Genomic DNA, 19465 nt, shown 5'->3' with positions numbered 1-19465 from the left:
CGTCTGTTTCTCTTGATTATCCCACTTTTCAGGTTCTTCTCTTTTCACGTTCGGAATATAAAAAGGACATACGTACTATTCCAATAAAATTTTATTACCACGACTCATACATAAGTTATAGAGTCAAACGAGGTTTGTTACGTTTAGCATCCTTTCTTGCTTTTTTCTCGTTCACAAATTGCTTAATCATCTCAGGCGGCAGAATCTCGCCTCTGAACATTCTTGGTAGTCGCTCCTTGTTCAAGATATTTAGTTTCTCGTTGACGTACTCCTTAGGGTCAAACGCTTGAGCTTCCTTGACTTTGGCACGTAGCTCAGCCTGAAACAATCTCTCCCTTTTATGGGCCCTCTTGAGCCTTATCTTCGCCCATACAAATTTCATCTTCTTACGCAGCTTCTTTCGTTTGTGTTTCTTCATTTTCTTATGCCTGATCCTTAACATGTTTTCCGCCTGTTTATCAATGATTCTTTCACTCGTAGGTAGATCCATAGATTTTTCTGGTACAGGAGAATCGTACTGAATGGGCAAACGCTTCGCAGGCTCTCGCACGGGAGGAATCTTAATAGCAGGTGATTCAATAATATTTCTTATTAAACTTCCATTCGCAGGCATTCTAATGTCTATGTTAAGTGTTCCCGGGATAAACTTAATGCTGTGTATCGTCCCCGTACCACATTGCATGCCGCAACTGTCAGACGTCAAACGGGAACTTAACGTCGCATCGCGGTTTGATCGCTGCGTCGAATATCTTGCAGTGGCAGCGGTACCTGAATTATACAAGAGGAAAACGTAAATCATTTATAAAATATCTCTTATACGCCAACACATTTATAATACAATGTAATAATTTATATGGACAGTACGTTCTTTTTGTAATACGTGTCTAAGTGATGAATATATTTCTGTTCATTTTTATAAAGCAGATAACAGTGTTAGGTTATGATTAACTGTTTCACGTTTAATTACATAAATCTCAGTTGTCGGGGGTACATACTTATTCTGCCCACCGCGATCTTGCGAAATGCAGCGCATAATGTATTCATGGTCATTGCAGCGATAGATTTATCTCGCCCCGATAGTAATATATTTGCAGTTACACAGCACACATCATTCATTCACATTCTCCATTTTTTGTTTCCGAACTTTAGTATCAGATGGCGATGTCGTCGCTTCGCACGTGGTTCGCACGTGCTACGTTACACTCGTTGAAAGTTCGAGAAAAGTAGAGAAAGTTTAGAGTGTTCGAGCAACACGGAAGAACGTTACGAAGAGGAATAAGCTATCCGACAGGTAAAGAATTTACATTTTGTTTCGTAGACGGTCTGAACGAAGATTCAACAATATAACAAAGGCTGTTAAAAATGATGTGAGATACGTTAGTAATAATCGCGCGGGAAAAGAAACCACACGAGAGCACACGAGGTCATCAATATAATTCAAGAAATGAACAGAACTCTAGATGCATTAAAAACTGAAAAGCAAATCGTTAATACTCGTTAATACTCGGTTGACGGTACTATTTTTTTACGTAAGAAAAAATGTCGATCGAATGAGATTCATCTTCACGCATAAATTTATCGCGCGTTCCAGGTTATTTCGCTCGCCTTTCTCACTCTCTTTCGTCGAGGAAGTTGAATTCCCGCAAAAAAGGGAGGAAATGTAAAGTGTCCCCGACTATTGCAGCATAGCGTACATAATTTGCATCTCTTTCTTTTGCGTTAAGACGAAATCAAATATTTGCATACTGCGTCATAAATTGTCTGGATAGTTCCACATTATTTTGTCTAATATGCACAAACAGCTTCTGGAGATTCTGAGAACAAACACTAAATAATTACTTAAATGATTGACTTCTTCTGTTTTGTTTTCCAATGTTCTACAAAAGTCAACTTTCTGATATAGAAATTATTACAACAATTGATTACAATTTACATGCAGATTACACACTTGAAATTGCATTTTTATTATTAAACTGTGTGTTTATTCTTTATCCATTATACATTATATTAGGCCTGTTTGTTTTATAAGCTGAACTTCTTGTACAGTTCATCTTTTCTATTTTTCTTTCCAATGTGAAAAGAAAAAGAGGAAAGATGAACTGTGCAAGAAGTTCAGCTAAAACGAACAGGCCTATATTGCCTCATGCATATTATATAATTATTTAACATTTCATCTTCTAATGCTTTTTGCATTTAAGATAATACATATATAAATAAAAGACACAATATGAAATTTCAGAGTCTTTCTATGTTAAAACATGTAATGTAACATCATATAATTTGGGTTGTACAGTTATTCCACCATGATAAAGTCATCAGTTATGAGTGCAAAGGAATGGAACGAGAAGGGTAATGAAGAGTTTGAAAAAGGCAATTGGTCTGAAGCATTAAGTCACTACACAAACGCACTGAATGTAGAAGAGAACGATCATGACAAAAGAATGTACTACAGAAATCGAATTGCTACTTATTTAAAGCTGAGCAATTACGAGAAAGTGGTTGAAGACTGCGACAATGCATTAAAGACATGTTGTAACCACGCATTGTATCACAGATGTTTAGCACTAGAAGCGTTAGAAAGATTCGAGGAGGCATATCGGGATGCGAAGATCATTATTTCATCTGACCCCAACAACAAAGTTATTCAGCCCGTAGTGACAAGGTTACGTGAAATTGTACAAGAACGTCGTAATAAAAATATAAAAATTAGTGCCAAGGTAAATATACGTAACTGTTACAAAAGTTATTCGTCAACTCGCAAAACATGATAATTTAATTTAGATAAGATAATAAAAATGCAATACATTTTTCATCCTGGATCTAAGTATTAGTAAGGGTTTTTATTTCAATATCACACATAATTTGACAAATGGATTTGAGTTTTTGTTTTTTAACCCTAGACAGACTCACTTATTTTTCTCATACGTGAATGACTCACTGGGGTCTTAAAAACCCCAAACTTGTACCGCGTGTATAATATTTCCAGAATGTTCTTAGAAAACTTTGTAATAGATAATTTTGTTTGTTGTTTAATAGGGAAGACGATAGTAGTCATCAATTTGTGGTAGTAAAAAAGGAACAATAAAAAAATTTCGAAAAACAAGAAAAAGAACCAAAAATTGGGCTGAAATGACTATTTTTATTAAAAATGCTGTAGTTTTTCATAAAATTCACCGATTTTAAAATTTCCAACGGATTTTGAAAGACGAATAGACAACCTTCAAGGGCATGTAAGCGACTTTTTCGTTTCTTAAAAAAAAACATATTTCTTTGAACGTCTGAAGTAGAGGAAATGACGAAAAACTATCGGATGGGAAAAATCGCAAGAAATGGAAAGTAAAACAGATTCTGTCGATTATTATTTATTTGAAAGGTAGTCAAAAGTTATAAAAGTATATGGTAACAGTAAAATTAACTCCACAAAAACTTTACAAAGTTTTAATCAGTTGCTGTGCAAGAACAGCAAAAATGAAATAATTGACCGAATTTTGAACAATTATATATGAAACAGGGGTAGAATTTTCCGGGGAGTGCTATAAAGTGTATAATTTTTCGTTATCGATTTTTACAAAAAATCTGAAATATACTTTACTGTGGTAAATGTCGAGCGTAAATGACTCACTGGGGTCTACGGTACCCCAAACGATTTTCTTTTTCGGTCATAGCTGCTGCACAGATCTAACGCACTCGCTGAATCACAGAGGTCGATTGCCGGATGACTAAACTGAATTATGGTTAGGGTCTCGGTATGAAAACTAACCTTCCTAAAGCAGGGGCTCAATTTGAATTTCGCGTGGGGTCCCGTAGACCCCAGTGAGTCTGTCTAGGGTTAATATATAATTATTAATTCTTGTCCATTAATAGTCTGCACACTACGGGTAAAATTTACATCATACAAATATAATCTCATAGTTATTTAAATTTTTATTGCAGATCATTATATTTAAGTATACGCTTAATTTTGCTTTGTATTATAGGTATCAGAAATGCTGGATCTAGCATTTGAAGGGAACGCAAGTGAGAGTGAAATCGCTATAAATAATTTGTTTATGCTCGCATGTGACGAAGTTGGTGCCGACGAGATCTTCAAGAAGGAAGGTGTGTCGAAAATCGCACAACTTGTGAAAGTAAAAACGAACGAGGAAATAATCTGTGGCGCGATTCGTATTGTAAGCGAGTTATGCAAAAACAATATTAGTCGAACCGAGTCCGTTATGAAATGCGTCGGTTTGCCTTGGTGTCTGGAAATAATGAACAGTACATCTTTAGAGAGAGTTAACGCGTCTCAATGTTGTTTACAGGTGAATATCGAGTAATATACATGTAGTTATTTTACATATTTTACGTATTTCAGTAATTAAAAATTTATTGCATATTTTGATTTTAGAATATATTGAACACTTACATCATCGACATAAATAATAAACCCGATTCAAATTTCAACAAGGATTTGTACGAGGCGCAAAAAAAAGTAGACACAATTATGTTGTACTTGTTGAACAGCATAACGAGTAGAACGATAACTGGCCCTGCTAGAGACGCAGTAATAAAACTTATTACGCATAACATTCGTTGCGTACCTATGTTAGACTGGGCCAAACGATTTGTCGAACTTCGCGGTGTGCAAAGATTGATGGAGGTAGCCAGTGAAAGGGAGCTATACAATAAATACAAATCCTCGATGGACATCACATCCTCCACGCAAACTATAACTAGTGTGTGTTTAGCAAAAATATATGAAAATGTGTACTGTGATGATGAGAAAACATTTATCAACGCCATTGATGAATTTATTGCAAATAAACTGCATTCGCCTGACAAAGAATCTAAAGTATGAATTTTGCAACTTTCGATCTTTTCTTGTCATTTAAATTGTTTGAAAATAAAAGGCCGAGTCTTTTTAACTATAGCCGATTTGAGCAATTTAAACTCTATTTTTAAAACAAAAATGTTAAAGAAGACTTTTCAGTTCTTTTTCAGTATTGTATATATTCTGTAAGTTTTAAATTAAAATACGGTTATAACAGAGCAATCGAAATTTATTGAAGAATATGACTTTATCATCTAGTATTTTCTGAAACGTAATTTATCAGAAATGTCTATTTTCTATCAAAATTAAATAACACTGTAGCTTCCTTAATTTTCAATCAATATTATTGTTTGTCGAAACGTAAAAATTAATGAATTGTTAATCGATTGTTTTACAGATGCGTGTAGTAGTTGCGATAACTACCTTATTATTGGGTCCATCAGATGTTGGAAACGCAATTGTGGCTAAAGAAGAAATTTTGGGGATGATCCTCGGTATGACGGAAACGGCATTACATTTCAATGATGTATTGGAGCAGAAAGTGATTCTCGAATGTATCATTGCCGCTGTGACCAGAAAAGACAAGGTCAACGCGATCATAAACCGAGGTGTTAATATATTGAAAAAACTGTGTCAATCCAAAGATAATTCAATTCGAGTTCGAGCGTTAGTGGCTTTTTGCAAGTTGGGTAATTCCGGAGACTCAGACGCGACTATCAGACCGTTCGCGGATGGAGTGAGTAAGGAATTAATTGAGGCTTGCATACATTTTTCATCTGATTCGCCAAAGAAAGAAAATATAGAGTTGGCCGTAAAAGGTCTGTCGTATCTGACTTTCAATACGAAAGTCAAAGAGGAGTTGATCGATGATCCAAGTTACATTGATCACATACTCGAGTTGACCGCGGAGATCGAGACTGGTGATCAATTTCTCTTCGACGTGCTTACGATTTTGGTGAACTTATGCAACGCTTATGACGAGCAAGAACCCGAGATATCAAAGTTTGTCAAATATCATTTTCCCGAGGAATCTGAATTGGACGACGACTACTTCGAAGAAAGATTGGGCGACTTAATGGATAAGTATGTGATCAGTTCTCTGGTTGACTTCGCCAAAACGGACAATCAGAACTGCAAGGAATTGATAGCGCGCGTTTTTAACGCGATATGCAATGAACAGAAATTGAGAGAAATAGTTGTTGATGAAGGCGGCACGGAGGCATTGTTGTCGTTAGCGCTGGATGGCACAGTCGAGGCAAAGAAACAAGCTTCGCTAGCTTTGGTCCGTTTGGATCTCACGAAACATGAGGTTCTATTGCCCGGTCAACTATTGACGAAGGTTGTTAAACGGTTAAACTGATTGTAAATCTTATGAACCTGGAGTGTTCCGTTAAGGAGAATTGCCAGACTCTAACAGCTTTGTGCAATCTAGCTGAAGTCAACGACAGCATGCGAGAACATATATTTAAAGAAGGAGTATTTCAAAAAATTGAAGCTTTTGTGTACGAGGGGGACGATCTTTTGAAATTGGCGTCTGCAAATCTTATAAACTTTGATATTAAGCCGTGAAGTCGCCATCCAGTGTTTCGAACAGGATAATTCTCGAGTTGAGTATCTTATGTTATTGTACAAGGACGAGAATAAAGATATTAAATTCGCAGCAGCTGCAGCTCTAGTGAAACTGACGGTGGCCAACAAAGAAGCTTGTAAGAAAGTTTTGGACTCGAATTTCTGGCTAGAATTCCTACGCTCTTTACTCACTAATCCAAACAATAACATACAAAAAATGGGTGTTATATTTGTACTAAGTATGATAAGAAGCATGGAAGACTTTGCTGCAAAACTCATCGAAACAGACATAATAGAACTACTGAAGTCATTGAGCAAGAACGATAACAATAAGGAAATCAAGGAATTGACATCCATTGGTTTAGAGGCTGTTGCGGAACGATGTAATAGTGAAGCACTCATTGTTATGATGAAATGGGAACGTGATGCAGCATGTCGATTAACCCGTTGTGGTCACACCTCCTAAAAATAACGTAGTGGTCACACGGGGTCCAATGGACCCCACAACAGTTTCCATTTGCGTTCTTTTTGATGTATCGACTCAAACCTTGAACTGGAATTAATTTATGACTTCCTCTTGATAATCCAATAATTTAAAAAATTTTTTTATGTTGAAAAAACGCGAGAAAAAAAATTTTTTTTCGAGAAATTTGTCTTTTTTCACAAAAATATTTATCAAAATTTTTTGAGATAGAGTAAAAAAACTTTGTGCGTTTTACTCTCAAAATAATATACTTTTAAGAAAAAAAAAAAAAAGCCTGGGGTCCACTGGACCCCATGTGACCACAACGGGTTAAACAAATCAGATTTTCTAAATTATTTGGAAAAGAAGTTATGGGTATATGAACGTACTAAAAATGTACCCTTAAACATATACAAAGAATTCTTTGTTGAAAGAAGACAAGATATTTGAAATCTGAATATCCTATATTTTCCTTATATTTCAAATAAAGTGCTTTAAATAATAAAATAAATATTATATTTATATTTCTGCAATTTTATCGTTTTAAATGTAGTCATGCGATCATATAATTATATTTGTATTTATATATCTTTAAATATATGTTTATTTGTGCAAGACATATACACGCAGTTAATTTATTTGTTACATAAATTTGCCAAAGTAGAATATTAATATATATAGTACGAAATAATACCACGTTTGTCAATTGATTTAAAAAAAATATATCTGATTAGTTGGTTCAGGGGAAAACTCTCGGGGGCTGTGAGTGGTCAATCGCTGTGGTCAAACGGGACGCTCTCTTCTGCTTACCAGCGCAAGTCTAAATCTAAAACTCTTTATTGTCAAATCTCATTTGAGAGAGCATGATTCGCATTAAAAGACACATAACAATAGGCGATTTTTGGCGTGACTCTGGTATAAGCAACCAAAGGGTACCAAATTGCACCAGAACCAATAGCAACCACCGATAGCAACTTATATAACTCCGAAATTGTATTATCGATCTCTTAATTCCTTAAAAAATTATATAATCGGCTTTGAGCCATTTTGTCGTACGTGTTTGCGTTTTTTAGTATATATATTTGTTTTATACAAAAGTTAAGAGTTTTATGAAATTTTGTAATATTTTGTATGAAATTTTGTAAGAACAAAAATTAAAGAACTTAAGATAAGTATTGCATTATTTCTTTTCAGTCGCGCTGTATGTAGCACTGACCATACGAGCGGCGTAGATTAGGGCCGATAGCCGAACCGGAAATAAGTTGGCAATGCAAGTTCATATTTTTTAATTTACTATAGCTCAAACGATTGCTCCCTAATTGCTCCCTCAGAATCGACGATTGCTCCCCTTTTAAGATTATTATTTTTCGAGATATTTAATAAAAACGAAAAATTTTTAATTTTTATTGAAAAACATATTTATAATAACTCTATGCAACTTTATAGGGCATAGAACGATTGCTCCTTCATTGCTCCTTATTGCTCCATCATAATTTTAATGATTTATTGCATTTTTATTGAAAAAATAACAAATTAATCATTTCACAAGGCCGCCTATTGTAACTATGGCTCGGCAGCGCATGCGCATGCTACCATAACTATGCGCATGCGCGATGGTATCTGTTAGGGTTGGTTTATAATAGCCGTAACCGTTGATTTAAGCCGTAATCTTTAAGAAATTGACCAATCACAGTCGATTATTCTTCTCACATTCGACTGTAATTGGTCAATTTCTTAAAGATTACGGCTTAAATCAACGGTTACGGCTATTATAAACCAACCCTAACAGATACCATCGCGCATGCGCATAGTTATGGTAGCATGCGCATGCGCTGCCGAGCCATAGTTACAATAGGCGGCCTTGTGAAATGATTAATTTGTTATTTTTTCAATAAAAATGCAATAAATCATTAAAATTATGATGGAGCAATAAGGAGCAATGAAGGAGCAATCGTTCTATGCCCTATAAAGTTGCATAGAGTTATTATAAATATGTTTTTCAATAAAAATTAAAAATTTTTCGTTTTTATTAAATATCTCGAAAAATAATAATCTTAAAAGGGGAGCAATCGTCGATTCTGAGGGAGCAATTAGGGAGCAATCGTTTGAGCTATAGTAAATTAAAAAATATGAACTTGCATTGCCAACTTATTTCCGGTGATAGCCGATACCCATCTGGCGACTGCGCGATGCGCGATAAAAGGAGAGCGACGCGAGATAAGAAAATCATCGAACGCGACTCTCTTGAAGTGCTAAATTTAAAACTCTATGAATAAAATATAATATGTGTATATAATATTTTTGTAAAAAATTTATAATTTTGTATAACTTGTAAAAGCATATCAAACATATTCTTTTTATTTTATTATATTTGTATGGGAATTTTCAGATTAATTAAAAAAAAAACAACAATTTTAATCAAGGAAGATAAGATGGAGATTTTATAGAAGCGACATATAAACAAGCACAGTAAAGAATAATTTTTAAGATATTAAATTTTAAGACATTAAAAATAGAGTATCAGGGGGTTTAATAAATTAAGACCTATTTATATAAGTTTTCGTTTACATTTCTTAGACTTAGTTACAAACAATACGTATGGAATAGAAATAACGTTGTCGCACATATCGATGGTAAAAGGTGAGGGTGTTTAGTCCATTCGCGTTTTGACAGTCCTCTTCGTGACCTTGTCCTTCTCTCTGAAACCAAAGCGCATACACATTTACGTAACGCGACTTGCGCGTAATACAAGTCGTACGTAGCGTGTTGTTGCGCGCCACGTTGATGACACGATACTTACATAACATGAACAACCGCACCCCATCCAGATATCGCGTCCCGATCGAACGCATTGACTAAAGCTTGACTGACGGTCTCGAATAGCTCCTCAGGTCCCAGATTCGGCTCGTAAAGCGACTCGCACATGCCGTAAAGCTGCTCCGTACACGTTCCACCTACCACAAAGTCCTCGGCCATGTTCCTGGAGCCTATCAGGTCCATGTTGCAGATGAAAGGTTCAAACGTGACTGGATCCAGTCCGGCGACTATAGGCTCCACGAAGTACGGCCCGAATCTCCTCTCGTACAGGAGATTCGAGATCATGGCGGTGAACGTTTTCGGGTGAATCTTCCGGTTCTCCTTGAGCTCGTACAGGTTCAGGCGGAAGCGCAGTCTCTCCATTACGGTCTGGGTGTCGGTGGCGAGGCCGGGCAGGCTAACGTACAGGTGCGGTCCCATCTCGTAGATCTTCTGGAAATCGCACGTTATCGTCTGCGCCTGTATACCGAATCTGCGATCGGCCGCTATGGCCACGCACCTCTTCCCCTTCATCGCTATCACGGCACCGCCGTTGTACGCGAGGATGCTCTACGGAGGAAAGAGAAAACATGTTCAGATGTGTATCGTACGTGAGGATCATCCCGCGACTCCGCGACGACTGTATGCTGTATGCTGTGTCATCAAGACGATTGACAGCAAAGTAACCTCCACGCACGGATTAACCTTCGCGAGCTCGGCGTCGCGGTTAAGAGGGTTAAGAGAAATCCCGTCGCGGGACAATGCGACGGGAGTACGAAAAATACCTTTTAACAGATAAACACTCACCATTTTCTCATACGAATATCTGACAGGTTATAGTAGAAAATGTCAACCGCAGACAGTTGGACGGGACGGGGACGCGTCGAAATGCGAGTCACGACCACGACCACGAGCTGTAGGCAATATAGAAGCGTGGACGTACGTGCGACGTGCGAGTAGTAAATGAGAGAATAAGAGGGGGAACTGAATTACTTTTCATCTTTTTATCTTTTATCTAAAGTATTATATCCATTTATATCTAAGTATTATATCCATTTTTCAGTTTAACGTACTTTTTATCCATATCTTTCGGTGTAAATTATTTTTTTTAATATCGAAATGAAAAGCTCGAACGTAGATTTACGTATCGCACTGTCAATGGCACGACGCGACGTCAGCGGCGTCATGCATGGTGTAAAGAAAGTACTTTCTTTACACCATGCGTACATACTTATGTATGTATATGTATGTATACATGTCCAAATACCACAAATTCTCCAAATACATGTGACGGCTAATCCGGCTAATCAGGCCGCGGGCGAATGGCGAATGAGAACAGAGCGTCGCGCGCGAAGCAAACATGAGCATGACAGCATGAGCATGGCCACGGCGCGATATTATTTGAGGATTCAACGCGCGAACGGGCACGGGAGAGAGAGAGAGAAAGAGAGCTGAGAGCAGCTGAGAGAGCACTGCGAGGTCCGGGCGACGACGAACGTCGGTGACACGAGCGCGCGTGCTGGACGGAAGGGAAAAGGAGCATAGCGGGCGCGGGCGAGGGGAGCGGCAGCTGTCGTGTGACGGCCTGTGACGGCGCGGAGGCGACGGGGGCAGGGGGCAGGGGGCTACGGAAAATGCGCTCGCTCGCGTGTGCTTCTTGTACTCGCCGCGAGTGCCATGCATCGTCCCGCCGCGGCAGCGAGTGACTCGCGTCCCCGCCCCAAAAATAAACGGCCCGGTACGTCTCGTCACCCCGTCGTCGTCGTCGTCGTCGTCGAGGGAAGGGACCCCTGTGTGCGCGAGCCCCCGAGTCTTCCCGCGCCCGGAGATCTTTGGTTAGGACGAACCGCGGCACGCGGTCCATCTGGGTTCTGGCCTGGCCTGGCCGAGCCAGTCAGCTGTGTGCCGTGTGGTGTCCTATCTCCCCCCCCCCCCCTCCTCTTCAATGACGGGCATCCGCGTGTAGTCCCACGCGCGACCTGACCTGACCGCGGACCCCCCCCCCTCGAGTCCACCACGTCCCGACGAGCGTGTCCCCGAGGAAGAAACCGTTGTCTCTTTGTTCGAATCGATATTTCGCAACGCGAAAGTCGCGAAACCGAGTTACCGAGTACACGCTCGTACGCCCCAGTGGGCAAGCGGCGGTGACGGTGACCACGCGCGCCATTAGATTAGATTCGAGATTCGAGGTTTTGATTTCCAAACGGCTGGATGTTTACGCGCGCGACTCCGACAACGCCGAGGTCGTTCGGACTGTTTGGAGTGTAAAAGATTCTTCGCGGGGGACTGCGGGGAGTGTCACCTTGCCGCGCGCAAAAGTTACGGGGAAACGACGAACGACGCGGGACAGGGGAGATTTAGAACGGCCGTGAGAGATGCGTGCGTGTGTGCGGCGTACGCGTGCTACATACGTGTAGTGTATTTCACTTTTACGTTATTTTTAAACCGACGATGTACAAAACACACGAACAAAGCCGTGTAAACTCAGTCTCTGGTCACGCCGAAGGACCCGACACTCTCGGGATGTGTTCCCGCCGCAGTTGGCGTTTGCTTTTATCTTTTATCTTTTATCGGAACGTCCTTAGTCCGCTCGCACAAGTCGAGCCTCTCTAACTGCGCTTGAGAACGAACGCGTCCCTGTATAAATAATGGTATAGATCTCGTATGTAAATAAGCCACATGAGTGACTTTGCTGTTTTACAGGTTTGTAGTGTACAGTGACCTGTCGTCGTTGTGATCAAGTTACCAGTAGTTTGTGGAGGGAAGGATGTCACTAAAACCCAAGAGAGTGGATTTTAATCAAACGTGGCACGTCCTACAAGAGACTATCAAGGGGGTGATAACGCTGGCGAATATCCCGCGTGCTATATGGAACGACAGATTTAGGTACGAGATTTAAGACGTATATCTTACTTCTCTCGACTCTATGTGGGAAAGTGTGTAATAAGTGTGTATTACGATTGCAGCGACGTTTATTCCTTGTGCGTTGCGTATCCCGAGCCGCTGGCAGACCGTTTGTACGACGAGACAAAGAGGTTTTTGGTCAACCATGTAGACCACTTGCTGGTACAGGTCACGTCGTGGGATGACAAGTGGGATTTGCTCCCGGCGTATTATCGTGCCTGGACAGAGTACTCGCAGGGCATTTACTATTTGCATAGCTTGTACTTATACCTCAATCAACAACACATCAAGAAGCAAAAGCTCTCCGAGGCAGAACTCATCTATGGCACGAGTTTGCACACGAGGGAGGAAGAGTGCCAGGAGCAGATGGAGATTGGCGAACTCGGTTTGGACATTTGGAAGAAAAAGATGATAATACCGCTCAAGGAAAAACTCGTCTCCCTTCTGCTCGCGTGTATCGACGCCGATAGAGCGTCGAACGTGCTTGCACCGACCGACGTTATTTGTGGTGTTATAGAAAGTTTTGTTCGGGTAGAAGAGCACAAGATGAAGGGAAAATTAAACGTAATCAGTTACATTACATGTTTTTGTTTTATAGGAAAAGAGAGATCTCTCTCTCTCTCTCTCTCTCTTTTTTTTTAGATCTGTATACTGACGTGAATCTTATTTTACAGTTGTATCAAGAAATTTTTGAAGAGCCTTTTCTAGAGGCTAGTGGAGAATTTTACACAGCAGAAGCGTCATCGTTGCTGCAACAGTCGGACGTTACGCGTTATATAGAGAAAGTTACATGGAGACTCGCTCAAGAGGAGGCACGCGCTTACAAGTTCCTTCACAAGAGTTCTGTAGCAAAAGTGCGCTTTCGTTTTTCGTGCGTGTTTTAGAAATAACTCGGAGACTCGACGGTCGTATATAACGGCAATGTTTCGTTGCAGGTCAGAGCGTGTTGCGAGGATAAGATGGTAGCTGCACATGTGGATTTGCTTCATTCGGAGGCGGAGATGATGATAAAAAATGAAAGCCGACGAGATTTGGCTCTTCTTTATCCATTATTGAGGTCGTTACCAGGAGGTTTAGATCCGCTTGTGCAACATCTCACTCGTCACATTACGCTGCAAGGATTGCAGGCAATCGGACCTTTGCAAGGAGAAAATGTGAGAATATAACAGAATGCGTGAAAACGTTATGAATATAACTTAGAAGATTTGTTCAATCTTATAGAAAAGCATAACGTTCTAATTTCAGGTATACATGCAATTCGTGGAGAATATGTTAAATGTACATTCTAAATATTCTGAAATGATTAAGGAAGTGTTCAGTTCAGATCAAACTTTTGTGGGTGCTCTCGATAAAGCTTGCTCCGCCATCGTAAATTACAGGCCCGCTCCGAAGCAGCCTGTCCGAGCGCCAGAATTGGTAAACTGTTCAGAAGCGATGATATTTTTAACTTGGGCTACGATTTCTATCGATAAGTTACGATACAATATGTATTTTTTCACTTAGCTGGCGAAATATTGCGACACTCTACTGAAAAAGTCCCCCAGAGCTGCCTCCGAAAGCGAAATCGAGGACAAGTTGAGGCGCTCCATAACCGTGTTCAAGTACGTGGACGACAAGGACGTGTTCCAAAAATTCTATTCGCGTATGTTGGCGAAGCGATTGATACATCAGCAGTCGCAATCGATGGATGCCGAGGAAATGATGATCGACGATCTGAAACGGGCGTGCGGTTACGAGTTCACGAACAAGCTTCATCGTATGTTCACGGACATGTCCGTCTCGGCGGATCTCAACGCCAAGTTCACGGCGACGTTGCGGGAGGGCGACGGAGAGAATCACGTGGGTACCGGTTTCGCGGTTAAAGTATTGCAAGCTGGCGCGTGGCCGCTCGGTCTACCACCGTCGCCCGGCCCATTCCACGTTCCGCAGCAACTAGAAAAGTCCATCCAAGCTTTCGAGGCGTTCTATCACATGCAATTTAGTGGTCGAAAGCTTACGTGGCTGCACCACCTGAGTCAGGGCGAACTCAAGTTCAATTACTTGAAGAAATCGTATTTGGTCACCGTACAAACGTATCAAATGGCGTTGCTGTTGCTCTTTGAGCATTGCGACGCGATACCGTGCAAGGAAGCGGCCGCTTCGTTACGTTTATCGCACGACCAGTTAGTGAAGCATGCCGCCAGCCTTGTGGATTGTAAGATTCTCAACAAGTCCAACGACGGCGAAGTGGAGGAGGATACCATCCTCACGCTCAATTTTAGTTACTCCAACAAGAGAACCAAGTTTCGCATAACGGGCGTGTTGCAGCGAGACGCGCCGCAGGATGCAGAGGCCACACACCGTAGCGTGGACGAAGACAGAAAGATGTTCTTACAAGCAGCTATAGTTCGCATCATGAAGAGTCGCAAACTATTGAGACATAATCAGCTCATACAGGAGGTGACTTGGCACGTTCGAGAGTTCAATACAAGTCACACAATAGCGGTGTTTAATGTACGTCTATTGTTTCAGGTGCTGAGTCAATCGAAGGTTACTTTCGCACCTTCTATCGGAATGATCAAGAAGTGCATTGAAACTCTGATAGATAAACAGTATATCGAGCGTACGGCGAATAGCGCGGACGAGTACTCATACATTGCGTAACCTTTTAACGTCTGTCACTAATTTATTTCACTCGAGATGCGTCCCAAACGGCATTGTGCTGAGTTCTGATCGGCGAGGCTACGCGACTAATCATCTTCAACGATCATTGAAATCTTCGAGGATACGTAGTCGTCAAAATAAAGAACACCAGTGAAAAAAAGGAAATGAGCTCCCAATGACATTTAAAAGATCGGGAAAAGCATCTTAGACCGCTTATTCGCTCCTAGGATCAATCAATTAATAAATACTTTAATTAATTTACTGACTTGTAACATATGCACACTGAATAAAGTTGACGTTACTATTTTATATTGGAGTAACACGTCTCGCAAAGAGTACGTTTATACATAATACAAATTTATTATTTTTCCTTTAATAGAATCTACTTGTCTGAGAATAGAGCAATCCATTATATATATATATACACATCTTTTCTCTTACAAAATGTATACACTCATCTTTAATTCAAGAATATGATCGCGGTATAACTCCTCGTCGACGAATCATGGATTATTAATATTTAATAAGGCCCCGCACGGTCATTCTTAAATAATATTATATGCACCTTCGTGCAATCATTAATGCTAAAATCCTACGTTCGTCATAAAAATTTCATTCCTTGGTCGATAAGCAGCAGCCTTCGCGAATTCTCATGCTTTACGCGCAACACACAGTTTCTGGTTAAAATTATATTGCAAGTTATCTTGGTTACTATAGTAAATCGCGTAACTGCTCCGAAAGCATGGAATGTTATCCAGGTTACAAATAATATATGTTATGCTATATGTACTTTTAATATTATTAGGAACGTGGAGGCTTTAATTGTAGCACATCGGGATCGAGCAGCGGATTACTGTCAGCTTCCGTCTCCGTCGGTTTGTTCATGTTGTTCACGATAAGAGACGATGCGCTGTCCGTGTTGTTATAAGGAGAGAAACCTGCCCATTCCATGCCGAGATATATTGGACTACACGGTGATTCCAATAACAGGTGATCCGAGTGTTGCGACTGGTGTTGCTGCTGCTGCTGCATCTCTTGACAGTCCGACGGTGGTAAGTGCGACGATGTCATATGAGTTGCGATCTTACACTGCTTCTCTTGCTTGCGCCATTTCGCTCTTCGATTTTGGAACCACACCTGTCCACGAGCAACGTTATACTGACACAAATTCTTTAACAGATACCCCAAGTACATCTACGTACGTATACTGTTAGGGAAACATGCGGAACGTACTTGCACTCTAGCTTCGGTCAATTGGATACGAACTGCGAGTTCCTCCCGAAAGAACACGTCGGGATAATGGGTCTTCTGAAAAGCACGTTCCAATTCCTCCAGCTGGAAATTGGAAAATGTGGTGCGGTACCTACGCTGCTTCCTCTTGCCGATGACGCAGGACGGTCTCTCTTCGCTCTCAGGACTAGTCGAGAAATCATACGCTACAAGAAAACACAGTTTATTCGTCGTGACGATGCTGTTCCCGGTTCCCGACAAGATCGTCTCAATACTACTACGGGATGTCGGAGTAAAATTCGCGAAGGATCAGTAGCGTTTACCACGGTTCCAGCGCGGTACGAGAATCCGTCACGAAGCGATTCCACGGGCACGTCGGAGTGGCAACCGCTTCATAACTTAAACTGATTACCGCTAATTCTATTTAAGAAAAAGGGTTGACTGCGGATCCATTTAATGCATTTAGCAATAACTTAATTGAGCGACACTCTACCCCAACTTGGGGTACCGACAACGGAGACGGAGGCGGTTACGTAAATCAGATCCGGGTTGGCACGCGGCGCGGCATCGCGTCGCGTCGTGTGACACTTACTGAATTTCGTAGGGAAGCAGACGGAGGTGGATTGCGCGCCGCCGATCAGACCGGTCAGGGCGGTCGACTGCAGATCGTCACCCTGGTTGACGTCGTCGGGGACACTCGTCGATGACGCTACAATCGCACCGGCTGACACCAGCGGATCGCGCGGCGCGCCGACCAGAAATAGCTGCCTGCCGCTCTCGTTTCCGCTCTCGTCCTCCTCGTTCAGATCCATCCCTATGCGAGAACTCCTGGTCCGCCGAGGGGAGGCGACAGGTCGGGTACGATTGAATTAATCGCACGCGAAACGCGCGATACGATGTTCAAGTTCCGTCGACAGGAAGTTCGTTCGCATCCGAGTTAACTGCGCGGCGACTCCTCGGCGTTTCCTCGTCCTCCGTTTTCTTCGAGGGTTTTTTTTCTTTTCCTTACGCTTGTACAACGCGTATAAGCAGAGTAGGGGACAGAGTATACTCAAAGTGAACTCCCTCAAGGGGTGTGGTGAAGCCTAAAAAATGTGTTGCTTGTGCACCACTAATCAATAGCGTACGGCTGTTATAGTACGACCGTGCGATGAAGTAAGTTGTAGATCTCTCGCCGATCTTTATGACGAATCAACTCCGCGAATTTGCACGTACGCTCTGCAATCTTCTAATCACATTTTTGTGACAGCAATCTCTCCCTCGGCTGTTTATCAAACTGTAAGATGTAATATCTTCACATGTATCGAAAAAATGTTGAGCGCTGCATTTAATTAACTCTGCCGTTCTTTTTTACAATCAAAAACTTAAGGGATTCATTAATGATACAAAATATTATAGTTTAATAACATTATAAAAATAAAACATAAATAACGCATATAAAATGTAACTTTTTTCTTAAACTTTATTGCTCGCGGTGTAGTGTATTACAATATGTACAAAACTTATTGCGTTTATACTTAACAAATAACTAAATTACGTGCTTCAGCAGTGCAGGTCACATCCCTTACGTTCTCAAGAGTGAAAAACATATTCTAGGTACATTAGGCCTCGTTTGAAAAATGCAGTTGCTTAAAACTTAATAATTTTTAATAAAAGTTAATGATTTTTTATCGATTTGCGTGACTCCACGTATGTAGATTTCTACAAACGTATGAGATTGTCAATATCGTATCAGTAATGTACGCATAAGAAGTGTCTGATATAAAGGACCGCGTAGCTTGTAAGAAATTTTTCACACGTGCGTTGTTCTATTTTCACATAGAGTCTGTTCACACTAGTTGGTCCCGCGTTACGTGCGATTATTAGGACCGTTTGGAAATCGCCTTAGACATAGAAGAGACGGACTCGACTGGTAGACACTAAGAGATCATCATCGAAGAATTTTGTTTCTATTACGACGTTGCCGCTATTTTTAAGGAAAACACATACAATTAATCGGATTAATTAAATAATCGGAAAAAGCAGCAAGGGTTAGGTCTCCACTTACTTCAATACGTTCGCTGGCATCATTTGACTCTCTGGTGCCGCCTGGATCAAGCTCTGCCACGTGTTAGTGCTGTTTGGAATGACAAATCCAAACTCGAAGAACCATTCTTCCAGGCAGCGCCCCTTGAACAACACCTTCTGTTCCAGACGAAACCTTTCCATAGGTTCCGCGGAACTGAAATTAATCTCCCTCGACACTGCGCGGCATCGCAGGATCTTCTTCGGTACACGCGCCTCGTGTTCCACGTCAGGTACGGATCTGTAATCGGACAAGGGGATCAGTTATGTTATGTATCTTGAAAAGAGGTGAAAATTACAAAAGCGAGGAAATTCAATTTATAGAATACGACGTTATCTGACGAAATCTATCGTAAGTCTATTCACTTTCAGCAAGATATCTGGAAAGTCGATCATACTCACAAGTCTTCGTTACCCTGCCAGAGAATCTTCCCGTTATCGGCGTCGCGCAGATTCATCCAATTACTGAACCATAATTAAGGAGACATATTCGTTTACGTAAATCAAGTCGTCAAACCGACATTCTAAAGATCTGTGTCTTTGCATCTCTGCACTGTTACACTTTAAATGCTTAAAATGAAATAAAAAACATATAATTAGACGTTGAAGAGAGAGAGAGAGAGAGAGAGAGAGAGAGAGAGAGAGAGAGAACGGGAAGGGATGAAAGGTACAAGGAGCTCAGCCACAACTCACAAGGAACAAACGTTAGAACTGTTTGAGTTTGACGTTTCATTTCTAACCTACAAAGCCCCGCCGATTAAGACGAACGCAGAGCGATCGCGCTTAAATTAATTTTCAAATTAAAGGATACACTTGAAAGCCCTTGAGGATGTCCTCCCCGCGTGACGGCATGCTTAGGCGCGATCGCGGAACGACTTGACGCGATTATGCAAAACGGGGAAACGGCGCGTGGATTATTGATCCTCCATGCCTTCGAATCAACCATCTACTTTGAATTGTAAACACTGGCGACACTGGCGCGACGC

At 41.0% G+C, this 19465-nt stretch overlaps 5 protein-coding genes and 1 pseudogene across 7 annotated transcripts; 2 read left to right on the top strand and 4 right to left on the bottom strand.

The window, feature by feature from the left end:
• Positions 1-73: 73 nt before the first annotated feature.
• On the bottom strand, positions 74-1154 carry LOC139823064 (uncharacterized). The gene is made up of 2 exons (XM_071795349.1): positions 996-1154; positions 74-768 (listed from the first exon to the last, which is right to left on the bottom strand). The coding sequence occupies exons 1-2, from the start codon at positions 1114-1116 to the stop codon at positions 116-118; spliced, it is 774 nt and encodes a 257-aa protein (XP_071651450.1). The 5' UTR covers positions 1117-1154; the 3' UTR covers positions 74-115.
• A 2-nt stretch (positions 1155-1156) lies between these two features.
• Positions 1157-8465, top strand: LOC139823049 (protein unc-45 homolog B-like; annotated as a pseudogene).
• Positions 8466-9355: 890 nt separating this feature from the next.
• On the bottom strand, positions 9356-11051 carry Prosbeta3 (proteasome subunit beta type-3). Its single transcript, XM_071795910.1, has 4 exons — positions 10906-11051; positions 10446-10552; positions 9643-10208; positions 9356-9541 (listed from the first exon to the last, which is right to left on the bottom strand). The coding sequence occupies exons 2-4, from the start codon at positions 10446-10448 to the stop codon at positions 9493-9495; spliced, it is 618 nt and encodes a 205-aa protein (XP_071652011.1). The 5' UTR covers positions 10449-10552; positions 10906-11051; the 3' UTR covers positions 9356-9492.
• A 138-nt stretch (positions 11052-11189) lies between these two features.
• Cul2 (cullin 2) lies at positions 11190-15494 on the top strand. 3 transcript variants are annotated; one of them, XM_071795905.1, is made up of 8 exons: positions 11190-11376; positions 12342-12524; positions 12605-13106; positions 13217-13396; positions 13478-13696; positions 13788-13958; positions 14046-14981; positions 15054-15494. In XM_071795905.1, the coding sequence occupies exons 2-8, from the start codon at positions 12406-12408 to the stop codon at positions 15183-15185; spliced, it is 2259 nt and encodes a 752-aa protein (XP_071652006.1). In that variant the 5' UTR covers positions 11190-11376; positions 12342-12405; the 3' UTR covers positions 15186-15494. The 3 variants fall into 3 exon arrangements, with proteins under 3 accessions (XP_071652006.1, XP_071652005.1, XP_071652004.1); XM_071795904.1 differs by lacking the exon at positions 11190-11376 and adding an exon at positions 11507-12051; XM_071795903.1 differs by lacking the exon at positions 11190-11376 and adding an exon at positions 11507-12177.
• On the bottom strand, positions 15473-17714 carry LOC139823399 (ALX homeobox protein 1). The gene is made up of 3 exons (XM_071795909.1): positions 17008-17714; positions 16419-16621; positions 15473-16322 (listed from the first exon to the last, which is right to left on the bottom strand). The coding sequence occupies exons 1-3, from the start codon at positions 17225-17227 to the stop codon at positions 15987-15989; spliced, it is 759 nt and encodes a 252-aa protein (XP_071652010.1). The 5' UTR covers positions 17228-17714; the 3' UTR covers positions 15473-15986.
• Positions 17715-17859: 145 nt separating this feature from the next.
• Prbp (Prenyl-binding protein) lies at positions 17860-19461 on the bottom strand. The gene is made up of 4 exons (XM_071795911.1): positions 19291-19461; positions 18882-18944; positions 18463-18720; positions 17860-18381 (listed from the first exon to the last, which is right to left on the bottom strand). Exons 1-4 carry the CDS (start codon positions 19329-19331, stop codon positions 18300-18302), a joined length of 444 nt encoding a protein of 147 aa, XP_071652012.1. The 5' UTR covers positions 19332-19461; the 3' UTR covers positions 17860-18299.
• Positions 19462-19465: the final 4 nt, after the last annotated feature.

Source organism: Temnothorax longispinosus, chromosome 12 (assembly GCF_030848805.1).
Source record: "Temnothorax longispinosus isolate EJ_2023e chromosome 12, Tlon_JGU_v1, whole genome shotgun sequence".
Taxonomy (NCBI): Eukaryota; Metazoa; Arthropoda; class Insecta; order Hymenoptera; family Formicidae; genus Temnothorax; species Temnothorax longispinosus.
This window is presented reverse-complemented; position numbering and strand designations above follow the sequence as displayed.

Bases quoted from the DNA above. Each gene is read 5' to 3' on its own strand.
- LOC139823064 (XM_071795349.1), bottom strand. From the start codon at position 1,116: ATGAATGATGTGTGCTGTGTAACTGCAAATATATTACTATCGGGGCGA. The intron at 769-995 runs GTATGTACCCCC...TGTATAATTCAG, and splicing joins GATCGCGGTGGGCAGAATAA to GTACCGCTGCCACTGCAAGA.
- Prosbeta3 (XM_071795910.1), bottom strand. The intron at 9,542-9,642 runs GTAAGTATCGTG...CTTTGGTTTCAG, and splicing joins GGTGCGGTTGTTCATGTTAT to AGAGAAGGACAAGGTCACGA.
- Cul2 (XM_071795905.1), top strand. From the start codon at position 12,406: ATGTCACTAAAACCCAAGAGAGTGGATTTTAATCAAACGTGGCACGTC. The intron at 12,525-12,604 runs GTACGAGATTTA...TTACGATTGCAG, and splicing joins ATATGGAACGACAGATTTAG to CGACGTTTATTCCTTGTGCG. The intron at 13,397-13,477 runs GTGCGCTTTCGT...GTTTCGTTGCAG, and splicing joins ACAAGAGTTCTGTAGCAAAA to GTCAGAGCGTGTTGCGAGGA.
- LOC139823399 (XM_071795909.1), bottom strand. From the start codon at position 17,227: ATGGATCTGAACGAGGAGGACGAGAGCGGAAACGAGAGCGGCAGGCAG. The intron at 16,622-17,007 runs GTAAGTGTCACA...GTTTTCTTGTAG, and splicing joins CTGCTTCCCTACGAAATTCA to CGTATGATTTCTCGACTAGT. The intron at 16,323-16,418 runs GTACGTTCCGCA...GCTCGTGGACAG, and splicing joins TGACCGAAGCTAGAGTGCAA to GTGTGGTTCCAAAATCGAAG.
- Prbp (XM_071795911.1), bottom strand. From the start codon at position 19,331: ATGCCGTCACGCGGGGAGGACATCCTCAAGGGCTTTCAAGT. The intron at 18,721-18,881 runs GTGAGTATGATC...GTCCGATTACAG, and splicing joins TGGCAGGGTAACGAAGACTT to ATCCGTACCTGACGTGGAAC. The intron at 18,382-18,462 runs GTAAGTGGAGAC...CCTTAAAAATAG, and splicing joins ATGCCAGCGAACGTATTGAA to CGGCAACGTCGTAATAGAAA.